Source organism: Nerophis lumbriciformis, linkage group LG18 (assembly GCF_033978685.3).
Source record: "Nerophis lumbriciformis linkage group LG18, RoL_Nlum_v2.1, whole genome shotgun sequence".
NCBI classification, from domain to species: domain Eukaryota; kingdom Metazoa; phylum Chordata; class Actinopteri; order Syngnathiformes; family Syngnathidae; genus Nerophis; species Nerophis lumbriciformis.
In genome coordinates this window covers 17780278-17803382 of record NC_084565.2, presented here as the reverse complement: position 1 = coordinate 17803382, position 23105 = coordinate 17780278, and the positions used below count along the sequence as shown (strand labels likewise).

General features: G+C 38.8%; 1 protein-coding gene across 1 annotated transcript in view; it reads left to right on the top strand.

Moving 5' to 3' along the window:
- Positions 1 to 23105, top strand: part of faf1 (Fas (TNFRSF6) associated factor 1) — a 239744-nt gene that overhangs the window by 188865 nt on the left and 27774 nt on the right. Inside the window, exons 14-17 of the mRNA XM_061977764.2 lie at positions 4385 to 4521; positions 4628 to 4716; positions 12639 to 12719; positions 14275 to 14352. Coding sequence (XP_061833748.1) covers positions 4385 to 4521; positions 4628 to 4716; positions 12639 to 12719; positions 14275 to 14352 — 385 coding nt within the window. The remainder of the gene's footprint in view (positions 1 to 4384; positions 4522 to 4627; positions 4717 to 12638; positions 12720 to 14274; positions 14353 to 23105) is intronic.

Genomic DNA, 23105 nt, shown 5'->3' with positions numbered 1-23105 from the left:
TGTTGATTATTAGTTTAGTTGTATTTGTATTTGTTCTACATCGTTGAATGTGAGAGTATAAAACTTGATCAAAAGACTGAAGAATTGAGATATTCACAAACGAACCAAATCTATTCACTGGCTCATTAACATGAACGATGGGTTTGTTTTTATTTGATGTGTGACAGTGAGGAAACATCTCAACCAAGGCAGAAGCAGCGGCAGCTTTGCACAGAGTGCGTGTCCATCTCCTTTCTGCTCTGTTGAGAACGGAATGGACTTCATTGTTATAGCATTTAAAAGTACAACAAAATGTGTTTTCAGTACAAGCTGTCTAAGAGCAGACATTCAGTAGACAGGGAACCGCCTGAGAGGAAAGGCTCACAGAAGCACCTCTTGTACGTTGAGGGCATTAGAGCGTTCCGCGCTTTTATGTCTCCAAACATACACAAAAGTTGTCAGTTTTGTCGCTAGTCTCTTTTGAGAAAGAAAGTAACTAAGAGGAGTTGGAAAGGTATTAGATTTAGCATGAAAGTTGCCAAGTTGACAACAGTACGCTGAGGCGTGTGTGAAAAATAAAGACGCAAAGACCAGCCTGAGGTTGCTTCTGATTGGTTTACACTGCGTGATGCCTTCCGTGGTAGGCCAGATTCAAGCACAACATTTTATGAATTAGTTCTTTCGGTAAGTCAATCAGAATTACTTATTTCTACAATCAACCGATTCATGCCTTTCCAACCGGACATCGACCGATCCATATTACATATATATCAGTCCAGAGACTCGCCAAACAATCCGTATTACATATAGATCAATACAGAGACTCGCCAAACGATGTATTTATATCTCTAAAGTTAAAATCAGTTATCGGTTTGTACCGATTAATTTTTACACCCCTAGTTTGTGTGTGTGTGTGTGTGTGTGTGTGTGTGTGTGTGTGTGTGTGTGTGTGTGTGTGTGTGTGTGTGTGTGTGTGTGTGTGTGTGTGTGTGTGTGTGTGTGTGTGTGTGTGTGTGTGTGTGTGTGTGTGTGTGTGTGTGTGTGTGCGCGTGCGCGCGTATATATGTTTAGGTGTGTGTATATATATATATATATATACATATAAGTTACATATGTTAATATATATATATATATATACCGGTATACAGTATATATATATTATGTATATATGTCTATAAATGTATATGTGTGTGTATATAAACTGTATATGTATGTATGTATTAATGTATATGTATGTATAAATGTATATATTTATACATATATATATATTGTGTATATGTGTGTGTCTAAATGTCTACATGTCTGCCTGTAGTGATCACATACGACCAACCTCAAACCTAATGTGACGTCATAATAAAATAAATACCATTATTTTCAAAATGGGAATATATGTATAGGTGTGTGTGTGTGTGTGTGTGTATATGTATATATATATATATATATATATTTATATATATATATATGTATATATATATATATATATATATATATATATATATATACACACACATATATTTATATATATACACATATACAGTATGTTACATATGTTAATATATATACAGTATATATATTATGTATATATATCTATATATATATATGTATATGTGTGTATATATACTGTATATATATATATATGTATGTATTAATGTATATGTATGTATATATGTATATATTTTTATGTATATGTGTGTGTGTCTAAATGTCTATATGTCTGCCTGTAGTGATGGCATACGACCAACCTCAAACCTAATGTGACGTCATAATAAAATAAATACCAATTTTTTCAAAATGGGAATGAATGAATACAATAATAATTTCAAACAAACATGTGATTACTATATTACACTTGAAGCACGTAATTATAAAAACCGTGTTTGTGTTTGAAAAGTAGCAGGTAGAAGCATTAGCTTATTAATTCCTACCCCTTCTCTGTTTAGTACCTAGTAGTATTATAGGTTATCTTACATCCGGTGTTCCTTTTTTTCTTCTTATTTTTGTTACTCTCAATCAAAAACAACAATCACCAATAAACAAAAAAGCACAACTGATTGCAGTGACGTGCAGTCACTAGAGGCAGGTGAGGCCCTGCCTCACCTGCCATCATGGAAAGAAAAAAAATGTAAAAAGAAAACATTTTTATTAAATTGTTATATGTATCCAGTGATTATACTATAAAGTTATTTTCCATTTAACTTCACCAGTTTTAGATTATTCTTATTCAAAATCGCTGAATTTTCACATTTGCCATTCAAATACTGAGAAGAGACGGTGCGGTGAACAGCAGCCAGTTGAGGCACGTCACTCAGTTGTGCCTCAACATGGATTGCGGACTCGGCTAACTGCTGGCCTGCTGTGCAGTGAGACCGTATTGCTATATGAACTATATTATACATTTCCATAGTTTAGTTAGCTGAGGTATATAATGTACAGTGTATTTTGTCAACAACTGTATGTGTGTAACGTATTTCTTGTGCTGAGCGATCATAAAACGGCTGCAAAAGACGCACTGGCTGAGGCTCCAGTAATCCCGCCTCCTGCAACCCCTGACGGGAGTGTTATATCAACTAAAGCCCACACTTAAACTTTCCACGTGCAAGATTGAATCTATTTAAAAAAGTTATTTCATAAGAAGCCAAAAAGTGCAAAAACAATAATGTTCGTGTTGGAGGAGTTGTGAATGACTACAGGGCCACAACATTAGGTACACCTGCATTCTGCAGGTGTACCTAATTCAGAACTCTTCCAACACGAACATTATTGTTTTTGCACTTTTTGGCTTCTTATCAAATAACGTTTGTAACCTATTTTTATGGGCTTTCCTCTTTGTGATGTTAAGTTCCTGTTATGCGCTGTTATACAGTATATGCCTTGAGCTCTTATTTTGAAGGCGCTAAGAGCGGAAGTGATGACACGTTGGAGTGGAGCGAAAGTTTTTGAAAGAAGGTAAATAAAGTGGTCCTCGTGTAAACTGGAGCCTCCGTGTTTGTTATTTTGTAGTTTCATACAGTATAGGCGACATTTATAAACCCTCGGTTACACTTTTTTAAATAGATTCAATCTTGCACGTGGAAAGTTTAAGTGAGGGCTTTAGTTGATATAACACTTCCGTCAGGGGGTGCATTAATCCAGCACAAAAGCGGCGAATGGACTTCATTTATAAGTAAAAGTAAGACCATATTAACGTTTTTTTTTATTAAATGTGCTTTTTTGTGTGCTACAGTTTGTATGTGTAAAGTTAAAGTTAAGTTAAAGTACCAATGATTGTCACACACACACTAGGTGTAATGAAATTTGTCCTCTGCATTTGACCCATCCCTTGATCCCCCCCTGGGAGGTGAGGGGAGCAGTGGGCAGCAGCGGCGCCGTGCCCGGGAATAATTTTTGGTGATTTAACCCCCAATTCCAACCCTTGATGCTGAGTGCGAAGCAGGGAAGAATGCTGGTATGAGCTTTTAAACATAACCCGTTAACTGCTGCCAATCAAATGGTGAATAAGATACTCTTTAGGGTTCATATGTTTGTAAATCTGATGAAGTGAGTGCCTCACCAGCCATGAACCTCACCGCACGTCACTGACTGATTGTGTGAAAATAAACATGTATATACATTACATTTCATGTAATTGTATACAAAAATAATTACAAACAAGTGTCTTTTTTTTTATTCTTCTTGAAGTTTTTTTTACGGTTTGGCTCATCCACATACCAGTATTGGGCCGCAGCCAGATGGTTGGGGACCCCTACTTTAAAAATATGACTGTGTGCTTTTGTGGCACCATTTGTGACACCCTTAACTAATTCTCTGGTTGGACTACTTGTTTTGATGAGCTGCACCCCTCCCACATGACATTCTTTATCTTCCTCATCTGACCCATTGTTCTGCCATCCATTCCATTACTTCCTTCTATTTTACCAGCCAGTTATTAAAGTAGATCTTATTAAAAGACTGGAGGACAAAAATAATCTATATTTGCATTCCGTCTATAGCAATTCATTAATATTATGACATTTAGAGGGAGCTTGGCGGCTCGGGCTGCCTGCTACCCTTTTCCCTCCTGGAAATGTTAATTTAAAAACTTCCCTCTTTGTAATGGAATAAGAAATCCTCTCTTACCCTATCAATTCTTGGAGCCTGGGGAGGCATACTAATTCACCAAATTGAGCTTGCATGTCACCTCAATGGAATAAGAAAAAGTGGAATTGGTTCTAAAGTCCCTAATGCCACCAGTTGTACTTTTCTGTTGTGCATAGAGTGTACTTTAACATTATGTGTTTATGCTAATGATACTAACCTAGTAGTTGTATAGATCATTGTTTCTCTGTTTTGATTGTCAAAGTAAATTATGAATGGAATTGAAAGATTGATTAATATATTGTTTCTGGTTTGTTATTGTGTCTTTCAGGCTACTCACCATGTGCACGAGACATTTTGGCAGTGTGGTGACGCAAACTATACGCACATACCAGACAGACCAGTTCCCTCTGCTCCTTATTGTCATGGGAAAACGCACTTCCAACGAAGTTCTAAATGTTATTCAAGGTAAATATTGACTCCAGATGGAGAAATAGCTAAACTATGATGAACTAAAATATTTTATTTCGGCTGAAGCCTTTTTTTGTTATTAATATTGCACTCTTACCCTTAGGTAATACTGCAGTGGACGAGCTAATGATGAGATTAATGGGTGCATTGGAGATCTTCACAGCACAACAACAAGAGGACATTAAAGATGAGGCAAGGAAACATAGTGACTTATGATGATGCATAGACATTCCATTTCCATTGATTGAAAGAATGTGACATCTTTTGGTGGTTTAAACGGCAAGAACAAATTACGCTGCCATAATAATAATCATCCTAATGCAGCCTTGACATGTTGTAGCATGTTGTTACCACCCTTCATGTATTTTTTTCAATATAACATTACTGCAATATTGTATATATGTTGTACATATTTTTGTACTACATTTTGGGCAAAGGTCTTAGGAAACATTCATCAGGAACTGGGGCAATACTACATCTAATTTCTAATTTAGCCCACTAAATAAATAGTATTTACTTTTTGGAAGTAGTTTGACGATGTTTCATGCCTCATAACGCAAAGGCTTGGTTGGTTTGAAATAACCCAATAGCCCTTAACCACAGTAAACACATTTTATGCCCAAGCCTGTTAGACTCTTTTTGCTGCATCCATTAATTGGTACTTAGTTGCAATCATACAGTTCATAGAAACAGTTGCATAAGGATACCTTTTTTTTTTAAACTGTTTTTGGTGAACAATGTTATGAGTTAATTTTGATACCACTCAAAAATATATCAGATATTTTCTGGTGTGCCCTCCTGCCCACAACTGAGGTTTAGGGAAGTGTTTTGCTTTTACTCTGAATCGTCGCACGCTTGGGCAGAGCAGAGACATTGTTATCCAAACTGACACACAGACATTGTTACACCTCATTCCAATTGAAGTCCACATTCCCAGCAGGGTTCTCACACTTGATGGGCGTTGTTTTTTTTTCTATGACTACTGTATCTACAAACCCCTGTTTCCATATGAGTTGGGAAATTGTGTTAGATGTAAATATAAACGGAATACAATGATTTGCAAATCATTTTCAACCCTTATTCAGTTGAATATGCTACAAAGACAACATATTTTTGATGTTCAAACATCAAATAAAAACTGAAAATAATCATTAACTTTAGAATTTGATGCCAGCAACACGTGACAAAGAAGTTGGGAAAGATGGCAATAAATACTGATAAAGTTGAGGAATGCTGATCAAACACTTATTTGGAACATCCCACAGGTGAACAGGCGGGTGCCATGATTGGGTATAAAAGTAGATTCCATGAAATGCTCAGTCATTCACAAACAAGGATGGGGCGAGGGTCACCACTTTGTCAACAAATGCGTGAGCAAATTGTTGAACAGTTTAAGAAAAACCTTTCTCAACCAGCTATTGCAAGGAATTTAGGGATTTCACCATCTACGGTCCGTAATATCATTGAAGGGTTCAGAGGATCTGGAGAAATCACTGTACGTAAGCAGCTAAGCCTGTTACCTTCAATCCCTCAGGCTGTACTGCATCAACAAGCGACATCAGTGTGTAAAGGATATCACCACATGGGCTCAGGAACACTTCAGAAACCCACTGTCAGTAACTACAGTTGGTCGCTACATCTGTAAGTGCAAGTTAAAACTCTCCTATGCAAGGCGAAAACCGTTTACAACAACACCCAGAAACACCGTCGGCTTCGCTGGGCCTGAGCTCATCTAAGATGGACTGATACAAAGTGGAAAAGTGTTCTGTGGTCTGACGAGTCCACATTTCAAATTGTTTTTGGAAACTGTGGACGTCGTGTCTTCCGGACCAAAGAGGAAAAGAACAATCCGGATTGTTATAGGTGCAAAGTTGAAAAGCCAGCATGTGTGATGGTATGGGGGTGTATTAGTGCCCAATAAATGGGTAACTTTCACATCTGTGAAGGCGCCATTAATGCTGAAAGGTACATACAGGTTTTGGACTAACATATGTTGCCATCCAAGCAACGTTACCATGGACGCCCCTGCTTATTTCAGCAAGACAATGCCAAGCCACGTGTTACATCAACATGGCTTCATAGTAAAAGAGTGCGGGTACTAGACTGGTCTGCCTGTAGTCTAGACCTATCTCCCATTGAAAATGTGTGGCGCATTATGAAGTCTAAAATAGCACAACGGAGACCCCCGGACTGTTGAACAACTTAAGCTGTACATCAAGCAAGAATGGGAAAGAATTCCACCTGAGAAGCTTAAAAAATGTGTCTCCTCAGTTCCCAAACGTTTACTGAGTGTTGTTAAAAGGAAAGGCCATGTAACACAGTGGTGAACATGCCCTTTCCCAACTACTTTGGCACGTGTTGCAGCCATGTAATTCTAAGTTAATTAATATTTGCAAAAAAAAGTTAAGTTTGTGAGTTTGAACATCAAATATCTTGTCTTTGTAGTGCATTCAATTGAATATGGGTTGAAAAGGATTTGTAAATCATTGTATTCCGTTTATATTTACATCTAACACAATTTCCCAACTCATATGGAAACGGGGTTTGTATAAATTACAGACGTCACTCCGAATTAGGAGTTTAACAATGGAAATCAGCGAGCAGCAATGTTTATATGTAAGTCGTTGCCTGTTAGCCATGGGGACTAAATATAAGAGTTGCTCACACACAGACACAATGAATACTTTCTTTCTCACCTTACTTACTATTGAGTAACATTTATTAGAATATACTGTATTATATTATTATTATTAGGTGTGCAACAATACACATATTCCTATTGAACCGTTCGATACAATGGTCTCAGTTCAGTTTATCAACTTCTGACGATACTGTGCTAAAAGCTCAGTGGATCTGCGCCTCCCACATTCCTTACCAAACCAAGCTGCTGAGACAGAACCTACATGCAAAGCTATAGCTTCTATAGCTCGTTGCAACATGGCTAATGTCTCAAATATACCTGAAATCAAAGATCCTCCACCATCATTCAGATCTGGCGAGTGAAACTACTTTGGTTTTCGTGTTATGACCCTGATGGCAAGCGTGTCGTAGAAAAAAATACACACGATAAACAACAGTGGAAATCCAACAAACATGACAACACATTAATGCTGACATCACTCCGATGCGAAAATAGGTGGAAGCAAACAAAAGTACGAAGCGACAACTCACAGGCTACAAACTTTACTCGGGGCATTTTAGAAAGCCATTAGCGCATTTTCAAATAGGGCAAAATAACCAGATCGGGCGATTGCTACTTTTATTGTTGTTGACATGCGACCGTTTTTTGTTGTGGAAAATGTCGGGTTTGCGGCGGACACTTGAGCCTCGATACAAGATTCCTTCACAAACCTATTTCACTGATACCGTAGTTCTTGCTTTTTACAACAAGACAAAAGCCCAATTAGAGACAGCACAATGCACCACAGAAGATGGGTGATTTATCAGATCCATTTTTTTAATTATTATTTTTTACAAGGTGCTGTTTTTGTTTGTTTTGTATGCAAGGCAGGTATAGCTACATCAGATACATTTAATCTAATTTAAAAACTGTACTTTTAAGTTGAAACAAAAATGGTGATAATTAATTATATCCAATCATTTGAATTTAAGGCCCTAAAATGCCTATCCAGATCTTGCAAAAAGTCATGAAAGGTCCTAAAAAATATATTTTCGTCATGTTTATTTAAAAGTAATGCGTACAATTCAGTCTTGCTTTTAAAGGGATCATGTTGTGATTTTTTTCCAACTTTTTAAAGCTCTTTCTTGTGGTCTACGTAACATTTAATGGTGGTGCTTTAGTCAAAATTTTGCATAGATTTTTTTTCACAGACCGTCTTCAAGTCGCTTTCTGACCGTCTCTACAGAATGCGCCGTTTTGTGGCCGGTTTATTTATGTGCCAATACTTTCTCCAGGCTAAGCCCCCTTCAACTGCGTCTCCACGTTGTCAGCCATGTTGACACCTGAGCCATCATGAATTATCAATCTTGCCATCTGAGAAGTGTTGTATCCAAAATAGCTGCAATCGCTTTCTCTTAAGGTATTCATGTGTGATTTCCACAAGCGTCTGTACAGACGGAAGGAGAAACACGGGCATGTCTGGATGACTCGCCTCCATATTTCCAATGGTTACCTCCGAGTTACAAAACCGCTTTATTATGAAGCTGGCTGTGGCGCGTTTTTTCTGACGTCACTTCCTGTGTGGGGCGCGGCCTTTTCTGGCATCACTTCCTCTCCAAACTCAGTTTGTAAGAGCCGGAGATTCAAGAAATACACGGCGCACTTACCCGTGTAAAAAATTGTCGGAGGAGGGGGAACTTAAACGATAGTTTAGTGTGGCTGAAACGGGGCTTAGGCTAAATAATTATTAGTTTAAGGGGTTATCCAGCTAAGTGTAGATGTAGCCATAAGACAGATACTCGTAAACATGTTTGCATATTAGCTCATGCTAATGACGCCAGTGTCATTACAATACGATAGGACATAAAAATATGGATGAAAACACACCTACAGACATCATACATGGGATGGTTTGGTAAATATAAACAGTTGTATATATACTGTAAAACTTACAAGCGTTGCTTCATCACTATGAATGAAGAATCCATACGAGTAGAAACGCCATCGACGGCTGGTAGACTGAACGATACGGTTGGAAGAAGAAAAAAAAACATTAGTGGAAGGACACCTCAGCACCTGAAGTGAGCGAATTCGTCCAAAAAAGGGCGCCATAGCACAAACAATAAAACACCTTCTCAGCGTGTTTGCTTGTTTGTTTGTTTTTTAAACTTTTTATATGGCCTCAGCGAAAAATACATTATTTAGCCACACCGTCTTTTAAGCCGCAAGTTTCAAAGTGTAGGAAAAAAGGTAGCGGCATGTATTATGTGGTATGTATTTTTGTCTTACATAAACATTGAATGATTGTAAAAATAAAAAAAGCTGCTCTTCTGACTTTCTTCTCCTTAGGCTCTTTGGGAGCATTGAGGGTGTTTGACTCTTTAAAGGGAAACTGCACTTTTGGGGGGGAATTTTGCCTGTGATTTACAATCCCTATGTGAGACAAGAACAGACATTGTTCAGTTTTTGGTTAAAAAATGTTTTACATTGATAGCTTTGTAGTACAGGTTGAATATTACAAATTAAAATGCATGCACAGAAAAACAAATGTGCTGAAACTGGAGTCACCATTTGTGGCCGAACTGTAAGAAACGTCCTTAACAAAATTGGATTTACATACAGAAAAGCTAAACGAAAGCCGTCATCGACGTCTGAAGAGAAAAAACTAGTTTACAATGGGCTAAGGAAAAGCGAACATGCACATTGAATGATTGGATAAAAGTCATATTTAGTGATGAATCGCAAATCTGCATTGGGCAAATGATGATGCTGGAACTTTTGTTTGGTGCTGTTTCAATGAGATTTATGAAGACGACTGAAGAAAACATGCACATTTCCACAGTCATTGATGATATTGGTCTGCTGACCGGTGCACTGGGGAGATGGTTGAAGATTTAATTTTCAATAAATGCACAAGGGTGCATTACATTTTGGACACTTTTCTTATTCAACAATTGATAGGATGTTCTCGGGATGATAACATATTTTCAAGATGAGAATGCATCTTGCCAAAGAGCAAAAACTGTAAAAACTTTACAAATGCATACGATATACATAAGGTCAATGTCATGGCCCACGAATAGTCTGGATCTCAATCCAATTGAAAATGTGTGGTGGAAACTGAAGAAAATTGTCCATGACAGACTCCTACCTGCAAGTCAGAGAAAGTTGGAGCAAGATTCATGAAGAGCACTGTTTGTCACTCTAGGTCCATGCCTTCTTAGGCATGGACCTAATGAGTGACAAACAGCTTGCAGTCTCTTGACTGCAAGCGGTTATAAAAGTCAGATGTGGTGCAACAAAGTACTAGTGGTGTGTTGTAGTATATTTTTGTTTGGTTTTCATGGTTCTATAATTTCATAATTGAGTAATTCTACATTTGTTTCTCTCAGTAATGGGTAATTTTTTTTTTTTACTCTGTTTGATCAAAAAATGTCACTGTAACTAACAAAATTTTATTTTCTAGATTTCTTTTAGTGTTTCATATAGCCAACTATCCCATCCATCCCACCTCACAGGTTTGGCATATCAAGATGCTGATTAAACAGCATGATTATTGCACAGGTGTGCCTGAGGCTGCCCACGATAAAAGGCCACTCTGAAATGTGCAGTTTTGCTTTATGGTTGTCTGGGGGGGGTCAGAAAAGCAGTCCCTACCTGGTGTGACCACCATTTGAGAGAGTTGATTTGGTTGTTGATTGTGGCCTGAGGAATGTTGGTCCACTCCTCTTCATTGGCTGTGTGAAGTTGCTGAATATTGGCAGGAACTGGAACACACTGTTGTATACGCCGATCCACAGCATCCCAAACATGCTCAATGGGTGACATGTCCAGAGAGTATGCTGGCCATGCAAGTACTGGGATGTTTTCAGCTTCCAGGAATTGTGTACGGATCCTTACAACATGGGGCTGTGTATTGTCATGCTGCAACATGAGGTGATGGTCTCGGGTGAATGGCACAACAATTGGCCTAAGGATCTTGTCACGGTATTTCTGTGCATTCAAAAATGCAGTCAATAAAGTGCACTTGCGTTCGTTGTCCATAGCATCCGCCCACCCATACTATAAACCCACCCCCACAATGGGCCACTGGATTCACAATGTTGACATCAGCAAACCGCTTTCCCACACGACGCCACACACTGTCTGCCATCGGTCCTGAACTGGCAAACGGGGATTTAATCCAGAAGAGAACACCTCTCCAACGTACCAGACGCCATCATATTTATTTGCCCACTCAAGTCAGTTACGACGACGAACTGCAGTCAGGGCGAGACCCCGATGAGGACAACGGGAATGCCAATTAACTTCCCTGAGACGGTTTTTCGCAGTTTGTGCAGAAATTATTTGGAAATCAATTGTTGCAGCAGCTGTCTGGGTGGCTAGTCTCAGACGATTATGGAGGTGCACCTGCTGGTGTGGTTAGACGTGGTCTGTAGTTGTGAGGCCAGTTAGATGTACTGCCAAATTCTCTGAAACACATTTGTAGTCGGCTTATGGTAGAGAAATGAACATTCAATTCACGGGCAACAGCTCTGGTGGACATTTCTTCTGTGTTTGTCAATGTTACAGAGGAAGCGAGAGAGGGACATATTCACATGAGAGAGAGAGAGACAGAGAGCACTGTAGACACTGAGCAGACTTCGCTTTGAGCAGTTTAGCAAATTTATAACTTTTTAATCAGGCCAACGGCAATTTTATGGATCAACGTGTTTTAAATTAAAACGGATTTCCAATCGTATTTAGTATTTGTTTACACTCCTTAGTATATGTTCCATGTCGAAAGGAGGCGAGTTATTTTTGCCTTAATGTGTGAGGAGATGCAAATGTCTGTTGGTCTTTCATGTTCAATAAGTCATTCAAATATTTAATTTGTCAGCCAACTCTGATGTTTCTTTGCGTGAGTCATGTTTAGTCCATTGATGGAAGGCTCTTTTGATTCTTGGCCTTTTTTTACAGCTTCCTTTGACTGTCCATTCTGTAGGTAGTAGCAAAAATGTATCTTTTTTATGTGCTGACAAAATACACATTGTCCTTTTACTTACCCACCAATTAGTTTCACCCACTCCTTTGCCGTATCCAGGCAAGCACACAGCGTGGGCCCTCAGAAAAGAGAAAACTAATGGCTGTGTAACGTTAACACAATGAACTCCTGTATTTGGTCCCAGTTTTTCTGAAGCTCTTTGTAGTCACAGCAGGTAGAAAGTGAAGGGCTGCCTGTCCCGTTCCCTCTGTACAAACAGGAAGAGAGAAGTCAAGGGAAATAAAGAGAATGGTGTGGTGAAACTGAGATGAGACAACATAAAGGAGGTTCAGAGTCGGACAAATGACAGGCTGGTCAAAATGAAATCCAGTCTGTTGCTACTCTTTTATGCCGAGTGTTTCTTGACATACTGTGCTCAGTTCTTTGTGGGGCCCGCACCGTGTATCATGGCTTAGATGTGTTGTCTGTGTGTTTTTTGATTGTTTTCGTTCTTTCTCCTCCTTTTAACAGGATGAGCGTGAGGCAAGAGAGATGGTGAAGAGAGAACAAGACGAGGCCTACCGCCTGTCTCTAGAAGCTGACCGTAAGAAGGTAATATAATAATTAAAACAAATCCACTCGAGAAAGTAGCCTGTTTGTACAAAACAAGGTGTTGCTACAACAGTAGGTGCACCTGCACAGTTTAATAAAATCTAACTTGCTTTTGATTGACCCTGTTAGAGCGATAATGTTTATTATTATGGATGCTGTTAGCAGAAGTTTAGAACTGGTCAAGACATACATACATTCACTTGTATAGTGAAATAGAATTGATTTAATCCATTTCCAAGCATTTTCAAGAACTTTGAAGCAGTTATTTCAGGACATGTACCCACATAAGTATCAGTGGAAATGGGAACACTATTCATTTTCCGTCACTACAATATTTGGATTAGATATTATATGTAGCCATCCCTCATTTATCGTGGTTAATTGGTATTGAACATGACCACTATAAAATAATTTACGCGAAGTAGGATTATTATTAATAAAGCAAATATTTTTAGTAGTAGCCTTTAGTGTGTTCTACTATTGATTGCAGTACTCATCGGTAGCCCAGAGGATAGTCCAAGCTTTGCTATGGCCTTAGCCCAGCCACTAAAACACGGCCACAATGTTAAAATACTGTTAACGTCTTGGGCAATTCCTCTGTTAGAACTGGACTTCCATTTGCTGAAGCCACGGGCATGTGTGAAGAATCCCAGCCTGAAGTGCCACGCTGAATGTTCGATGCTATGCCTCGCTGCGTCAATGTCTCACCCGTGTCGGGATGTGTTAATGAGGTTGTCGTTGAAGATGAAGTCCATCAAAAAGTTGTTCTGCCAAAAGTTCTTTAACTTTAAATTATCACGGTGAAGATACAGTAGCAGTAAGATTAGCCGGTTGTGTTGTTGTTTTAGTACATGTGGGGAAAATTATTGATAGACCCATCAAAATTAGAACGGGGATGATTCTAAATCAATGGACAAATATCCAAATATCGAGAATTATTTATGTTAAAGTAATGCAGATGGTTTAGTGCCAACACACACTGAAAAGGAGGAGGAGAAGACAAACAATGCTAGCTACTGCGCTAAGATAGCTTGCATATGAAGTAGAGAAAAAAAGAATACATGGTGGTTAAAACTAATTAACTTTTTTAACCCTCTTTTGTCTTTTTGCCTCTCATAATGATTGTGAGCGATAGGCAAAATTCCCCCCCAAAAAAGTGCAGTTCCCCTTTAATTTAATTTAACAATATAAGAATCAAAGATACATTAATAATTGAATTGAATTGTGTCTCCTGAACTGTAATTGTAAAAAAAAAATGCGAGGTGCCCAAAGATTCCAAACTATTGAGTAGTGCTCACCCTTAACCAGGAAAAGGAAGTCCCTCTATCTTTATCGATCCCCACAATATGATCATATAAAATAAGACAAATACTGAAATGTAATACATATGATACATAAATAAAACTTAATTTGACACTTAATTTAGGCCAAAAACATGTAGGCTATGCTGTAAAAAAAAGTTTAAAAAAATAAAGTTTAAAAAATAATAATCTGGTATACTTACAGCTGCATATATTGTTTTGATTTCCATCTAATACAACTTTTCTTTTGTTAGAGGGAAGCTCAAGAGCGAGAGGAGGCAGAACAAGTTCGCTTGGAACAGATGAGAAAAGAGAAGGAGGACGAGAAGGAGGTTGTATCTTCACTATTCTCATCTAACATCAGTTTTGGTCACATATACTGTATTTGATTACATGTTTTTTTAATCAATCTACAAACCCCGTTTCCATATGAGTTGGGAAATTGTGTTAGATGTAAATATAAACGGAATACAATGATTTGCAAATCCTTTTCAACCCATATTCAATTGAATGCACTACAAAGACAAGATATTTGATGTTCAAACTCATAAACTTTATTTTTTTTTTGCAAAAAATAATTAACTTAGAATTTCATGGCTGCAACATGTGCCAAAGTAGTTGGGAAAGGGCATGTTCACCATTGTGTTACATGGCCTTTCCTTTTAACTCTGTAAACGTTTGGTAACTGAGGAGAAACATTTTTTAAGCTTCTCAGGTGGAATTCTTTCCCATGCTAGCTTGATGTACAGCTTAAGTTGTTCAACAGTCCGGGGGTCTCAGTTGTGGTATTTTAGGCTTCATAATGCGCCACACATTTTCAATGGGAGACAGGTCTAGACTACAGGCAGGCCAGTCTAGTACCCGCACTCTTTTACTATGAAGCCATGTTGATGTAACACGTGGCTTGGCATTGTCTTGCTGAAATAAGCAGGGGCGTCCATGGTAACGTTGCTTGGATGGTAACATATGTTAGTCCAAAACCTGTATGTACCTTTCAGCATTAATGGCGCCTTCACAGATGTGAAAGTTACCCATTTCTTGGGCACTAATACACCCCCATACCATCACACATGCTGGCTTTTCAACTTTGCGCCTATAACAATCCGGATTGTTCTTTTCCTCTTTGGTCCGGAAGACACGACGTCCACAGTTTCCAAAAACAATTTGAAATGTGGACTCGTCAGACCACAGAACACTTTTCCACTTTGTATCAGTCCATCTTAGATGAGCTCAGGCCCAGCGAAGCCGACGGCGTTTCTGGGTGTTGTAGATAAACGGTTTTCCCCTTGCATAGGAGAGTTTTAACTTGCACTTACAGATGTAGCGACCAACTGTAGTTACTGACAGTGGGTTTCTGAAGTTTTCCTGAGCCCATGTGGTGATATCCTTTACACACTGATGTCGCTTGTTGGTGCAGTACAGTCTGAGCGATCGAAGGTCACGGGCTTAGCTGCTTACGTGCAGGGATTTCTCCAGATTCTCTGAACCCTTTGATGATATTACGGACCGTAGATGGTGAAATCCCTAAATTCCTGGTTGAGAAAGGTTGAGAAAGGCCCCATCCTTGTTTGTGAATGACTGAGCATTTTATGGAACCTACTTTTATACCCAATCATGGCACCCACCTGTTCCCAATTTGCCTGTTCACCTGTGGGATGTTCCAAATAAGTGTTTGATGAGCATTCCTCAACTTTATCAGTATTTATTGCCACCTTTCCCAACTTCTTTGTCACGTATTGTTGGCATCAAATTCTAAAGTTAATGATTATTTGCAAAAAAAAAATGTTTATCAGTTTGAACATCAAATATGTTGTCTTTGTAGCATATTCAACTGAATGTGGGTTGAAAATGATTTGCAAATCATTGTATTCCATTTATATTTACATCTAACACAATTTCCCAACTCCTATGGAAATGGGGTTTGTAGTTCTCAGCTCACAGTACTGGTTAATTTAGACAGTGATTGTGTTTCCTGCCAGCCATTAGAGGTGATAAGGCATTTTAAGTTGAATACCATAGACTAATTACAGTCAGGCTTTGTTCTGTTTAACTACTCTGCATTGGTACAGCACACAAGCACATATTGAAGCCAAAGTTAACAAAAGACTGAGGCTTGCTTAGAGGCTTGTGCACAAACACATATATTCATTTGAAAACAATAATTGTATGCCAAGTGAGGGTGCAAACACACTGGCAGACACTGTCACGCATACAGGAAAAGAAATAATTATGTGAGGCCGGCACCATGTCATTATCCACTCCACAGTAGTACAGTGTAGAGGGGTCTGATTGCTGTTTGCTCAGCAGCATAGAGCTTCAGGGCATCGTCGGGATTGGGTGACACAGCTCGCTCAGGTGATTTGTCACTTAAACTAAACAGAAAACAACAAAAGAGTCTCAGGCTGGCCATCTTAATTATGTATCTGTAGACCATTGTGTGTGTGTACACACTGGTGTGCTTTGACAATGGTCACTGTGGCCTGAGTTGTATTACATTTCCATTCCCGTAGCATGCTGTCAATTGCGGTCTCTTTTGCCAACACACTGGTGTTGAACTTTGTTTGTTTTTTAGATGATAATACTCTTTGACAAAGAGTCTCTCCGTCACGAATGCTCTCATTGCTGTTGAGAAACCGGGAAAAAAATATTTTACTATGAAAAAGATCTATTATTATGATAACTATAATGCAATAAATATGATCCAGTAGTCTTTTTTGGCTGTTTGATTTTTTATATTTGACAAGAAAACTTGTACTCCGCAAAAGCTAAAATGTTAGCAAGTTTCGATATACAGTATGAAAGCTTAAACATACTTATTTTTTGCCCAACAATATGAATACATACAGTATATACGGCACACTTTTTGTAGGATTCGGTGTTTGCAGAAATATTTCAGGAAAGGTTTTCCTCGGTTTTGGTTGGTTATCATGCGGCCAAACATTACACCTAACAAACTACTTTGTTCGCCCACCTATTGTTCCACTGACTTGAGTGCCCAAACAGAATCTCACATTGATAATTTTGTCTTGTTGTTGTTTTTTAAAACACTGCGAGAGCCAAACTGTTCGTAACACGTCTTTACTCCAAAACCTGCTTGTGATCGCCAAGAATCTGTAGTTCTTTGATAACTTACAAAGTTACACCACACGTTTCTGTGCTTTTTCTGTGCACTTGAAACCTATTAGAGAGATTCAAGTGCCAACATTTTGATAGAGAAAACAAGAAACACTATTATTGAATTCTGGAAATAACTTGTAGCAGAGCACAAAGATGACATACGTGTGGCGAGCCTCCCTCTGCTTATCGCTGACTTTGCCAACAATAGTCTTAAATAATGGTAAAAAAAAAAATTGTAAATGTTTATTTATCCATTTCATTTGTCATGTACTGTATATGTATTTTGTATATTGTTCTGCAGGTAATCTATGCGTTTTGTGCTAATATCTGAAATGGACTAATTGGATTTGCATTATTTCTTGTGGGGGAAAATTGTTTCCGTTTTCGTATTATATGTTCTTCGCCGAACCTTCTGGACCGGAGTACTAACAAACACCTCAACATCATAGTTACTATATATTATTTATTTAACTTTTTTGCTTGCAGTCACTTTCCATGTGAGACATGTTTGATTAACTTTAGCAACATTTAAACAATTCTTAAAGTCTGCAAACAACAAAAAATATGACAAATGTGTAAGTAAATGTCTTTGTTTTGTTGACAGATTATTATGTTTATTTTGAGTAATGTATGTCATATATTAGGATAAGCAAAAAAAGTCTAATTTACCGGCTATTTGTTTTGTTTGTATGTTTAAGATGTTGAATCTTTTTTTGATTGTTATGAAACATAATTTTCCCTGAACTCCTACAACAAAGAGCTGGTTACTATGCAATGTACACCAACATTGCAAATTGCATAGTCACCATCTTTTTTCAGTGATTTTACCTTTTTGTGCTCTGAATAGTGAGATAAAAGCAAGAGATGGGAGGGTTGTGCACTTTGTATGTGTTTCTAATGTACGATTTACCACTTTTGAAGTGGGGTCTTACTTAGCATACAGTTGACTGGCTGTCAGGTGCGCCACCAGTCGGCATGTGTTTGCTTTCAGTGGTTAGCAGAGCAGAGACAGATGAATGGATAGATGCTTCAGGTTATTGTACGGAGCAGCCCCAAGCTCCACACCTGACTAGACGCGTGTGCTATGGTTTCTTTAGGGACGCTACCTTTCTCTCATGTGCAGGTGATTATGCTTGTGTCTGTGGTTGACTGTCTGTCTCCATTTTGAAAGTCCACACACGCACACACACTCTCAATCTGTTATTTGTGTGTGTGTTAGTGTGTCCCAGTGGGGGCCTTTAGCCCAGTCAGCATCAGCTTTTGTACCTGAGGGACCTAATGGTGGAGTGGCACACGCGCCACCTTGCCCACCCAACACTAGAAGCTGCTAATGAGCTACTGTTGTACACTCTTATGAAATATAATTGCATTATGGTGTGCAAATAAAACCGGGGCGTGTTGTCACAGCATATGCTCCCCGGCTGGCCAAACAGGAACAACAAGCGGAGGGGGAAGGAGGAGTTCAGGGGCAAACAAGAGCGAAGAGAGATTCTCCCAAGAGAAAATGAAACGCTGTCTCCCAAACACAGGAGGGTTGATTAGCGCTGATGTGAAATTTGGCGGTTGATGGTTTCCTTTTGTTGTAAAAGTCATTCTTGTGCTAAAACGTACAGCCTTCACTGACCAAGCTACTGAACCAGATATGTATACGTGTGTGTGTGTGTGTGTGTGTGTACGGTGTATATATATATATATATATATATATATGTGTGTATATATATATATATATATATATATATATATATATATATATATATATATATATATATATATATATATATATGTGTGTATATATATATATATATATATATATATATATATATATATATATATATATATACACAGTCGCGATCAAAAGTTTACATATACTTGTTAAGAACATAATGTCATGGCTGTCTTGAGTTTCCAATATTTCTACAACTCTTATTTTTTTGTGATAGAGTGATTGGAGCACATACTTGTTGGTCACAAAAAACATTCATGAAGTTTGGTTCTTTTAAGAATTTTTTATGGGTCTACTGAAAATGTGACCAAATCTGCTGAGTCAAAAGTATAGTAATTATTAAAAATTATACAAAAGTATAGTAATTATTAAAAATTATTTAACATTTGGTTACATGTCCCTTAGCAAGTTTCACTGCAATAAGGCACTTTTGGTAGCCATCCACAAGTTTCTGGTTGAATTTTTGACCACTCCTCTTGACAAAATTGGTGAAGTTCAGCTAAATTTGTTGTTTTTCTGACATGGACTTGTTTCTTCAGCATTGTCCACACGTTTAAGTCAGGACTATGGGATGGCCGTTCTAAAACCGTAATTCTAGCCTAATTTAGCCATTCCTTTACCACTTTTGACGTGTGTTTGGGGTCATTGTCCTGTTGGAACACCCAACTGCGCCCAAGACCCAACCTCCGGGCAGATGATAATAGGTTGTCCTGAAGAATTTGGAGGTAATCCTCCTTTTTCATTGTCCCATTTAAAGCACCAGTTCCATTGGCAGCAAAACAGGCCCAGAGCATAATACTACTACCACCATGCTTGACGGTGGGAATGGTGTTCCTGGTATTAAAGGCCTCACCTTTTCTCCTCCAAACATATTGCTGGGTATTGTGGCCAAACAGCTCAATTTTTGTTTCATCTGACATTACATGGACAAAGATAAGACCTTCTGGAGTAAAGTCCTGGGACTAACGTTTATTGATAATTGGCCCTCTTTCTGGGGTAAACCGGGCCTGCTGATGAAGGATGGCCTTCACCCTAACCAGGAAGGTGCCATTATCCTGCCTAGGAACATAGATTTTTGTTTGAGTCACACTTGACTAACTACACTAGAGCAAGCCCCGTCACAGGCAATTACAGAGTCTGTTAGTCCGGGTGAGGAGTCAGTTAAGCTGTAACTAGCCAGCACTAGGCTGGAAAATTCTTGCACACATAGCAATTCTCCAAGAATAATACACAACTCACATAATGTTTTTTCTGCAGTGACTGTGCCAGAGGTGGACATGCATTCTACTGAGGTGGCAAATTATGATGCGTTCAGTGTATCGCAGCACCAAGCAAACAATCTGAAAATTCCCGTCATATCAATTCCTAGATATGGTCGAAATTATTTAAAGCGCACTACGCAAAAATAAACGCAACATTATTAATATTACTACTACGGATAATTTTAACAAAAACTCCTCAAAACAGCCCACGACCTATAATATGGGCTTTTTAAACATAAGATCATTGTCTCCCAAAATGTTATTAGTTAATGAGGTCATTAAAGACAACAATCTTAACGTCATTGGTCTCAGCGAAACCTGGCTCAAACCAGACAATTTTTTTGCGCTGAATGAGGCATCTCCTCGTAACTATACGAATGCGCATATTGCCCGTCCCTTAAAAAGGGTGGCGGGGGTCGCACTAATATATAACGTAAACCTTAACCTTACCCCCAACCTAAGTAATAAATATAAATCGTTTGAGGTGCTTACTATGAGGTCTGTCACACCGCTGCCTCTCTACCTGGTTGTTATCTACCGCCCCCTAGGGCCCTATTCGGACTTTATCAGTGAATTCTCAGAGTTCGTCGCTGATCTAGTGACGCACGCCAACAATATAATCTTAATGGGGGACTTTAATATCCATATGAATACCCCATTGGACCCTCTGTGCGTGGCGCTCCAGACTATAATTGATAGTTGTGGTCTTACACAAATAATAAATGAACCCACGCATCGCAACGGTAATACGATAGATCTAGTGCTTGTCAGGGGTGTCACCACCTCCAAAGTTATGATACTCCCATATACTAAAGTAATGTCCGATCATTACCTTATAAAATTCGAAGTTCTGACTCATTGTCAACAAGCTAATAATAATAATAACTTTAGGAGCCGCAACATTAATGCTGCCACAACGATGACTCTTGCTGGCCTACTGCCTTCGGTAATTGCACCATTCCCAAATTATGTTGGCTCTATTGATAACCTCACTAACAACTTTAATGACGCCCTGCGCAAAACCATTGATAGTATAGCACCGCTAAAGCTAAAAAGGACCCCTAAAAGGCGTACCCCATGGTTTACAGAAGAAACTAGAGCTCTTAAATTATCATGTAGAAAGCTGGAACGCAAATGGCGCGCTACTAAACTCGTGGTTTTCCATCAAGCATGGAGTGATAGTTTAATAATTTGTAAACGCATGCTTACCTTAGCTAAAGCTAAATACTACTCAAATCTCATCCGCCTCAACAAAAACGATCCTAAATATTTGTTCAGTACAGTGCATTGCTAACTCAACAAGGGACTCCTCCCAGTAGCTCCACCCACTCGGCAGATGACTTTATGAATTTATTTAATAAGAAAATTTAACTCATTAGAAAGGAGATTAAAGACAACGCATCCCAGCTATAACTGGGTTCTATTAACACAGATACGACTTTATATACGACGGTTATTGCCCTTCAAAATAGTCTCTCTGTTTTTGATGAAATAACATTAGAGGAATTGCTACGACGTGTAAATGGGATAAAACAAACAACATGTTTACTTGACCCACTTCCTGGGAAACTTATCAAGGAGCTTTTTGTAATATTACGTCCATCATTGCTAAATATTATAAACTTATCACTTTCCTCTGGCACTGTTCCCCTAGCATTCAAAAAAGCGGTTATTCAACCTCTGCTCAAAAGACCTAACCTCGATCCTGACCTCATGGTAAACTACCGGCCGGTGTCCCACCTCCCGTTTATTTCGAAAATGAACACTTGGCGTCTAACAATCTCTGTGAACCCTTTCAATCCGGTTTCAGGGCAAATCACTCTACGAAGACAGCCCTCGCAAAAATGACTAATGATCTATTGCTAACGATGGATTCAGATGCGTCATCTATGTTGCTGCTTCTTGATCTTAGCGCTGCTTTCGATACCGTCGATCATAATATTTTATTAGAGCGTATCAAAACACGTATTGGTATGTCAGACTTAGCCTTGTCTTGGTTTAACTCTTATCTTACTGACAGGATGCAGTGCGTCTCCCATAACAATGTGACCTCCGACTATGTTAAAGTATCGTGTGGAGTTCCCCAGGGTTCGGTTCTTGGCCCTGCACTCTTCAGCATCTACATGCTGGCGCTAGGTGACATCATACGCAAATACGGTGTTAGCTTTTACTGTTATGCTAATGACACCCAACTCTACATGCCCCTAAAGCTGACCAACACGCCGGATTGTAGTCAGCTGGAGGCGTGTCTTAATGAAATTAAACAATGGATGTCCGCTAACTTTTTGCAACTCAACGCTAAGAAAACGGAAATGCTGATTATCGGTCCTGTTAGACACCGACACCTATTTATTAATACCACCTTAACATTTGACAACCAAACAATTACACAAGGCGACTCGGTAAAGAATCTGGGTATTATCTTTGACCCAACTCTCTCGTTTGAGTCACACATCAAGTGTTACTAAAACGTCCTTCTTTCATCTCCGTAATATCGCTAAAATTTGTTCCATTTTGTCCACTAGCGACGCTGAGATCATTATTCATGCGTTCGTTACGTCTCATCACGATTACTGTAACGTATTATTTTCGGGTCTCCCTATGTCTAGCATTAAAAGATTACAGTTGGTACAAAATGCGGCTGCTAGACTTTTGACAAGAACAAGAAAGTTTGATCATATTAAGCCTATACTGGCTCACCTGCACTGGCTTCCTGTGCACTTAAGATGTGACTTTAAGGTTTTACTGCTTACGTATAAAATACTACACGGTTTAGCTCCATCCTATCTTGCTGATTGTATTGTACCATATGTCCCGGCAATAAATCTGCGTTCAAAGAAGTCCGGCTTATTAGTGATTCCCAAAGCCCAAAAAAAGTCTGCGGGCTATAGAGCGTTTTCTATTCGGGCTCCAGTACTCTGGAATGCCCTCCCGGTAACAGTTAGAGATGCTACCTCAGTAGAAGCATTTAAGTCCCATCTTA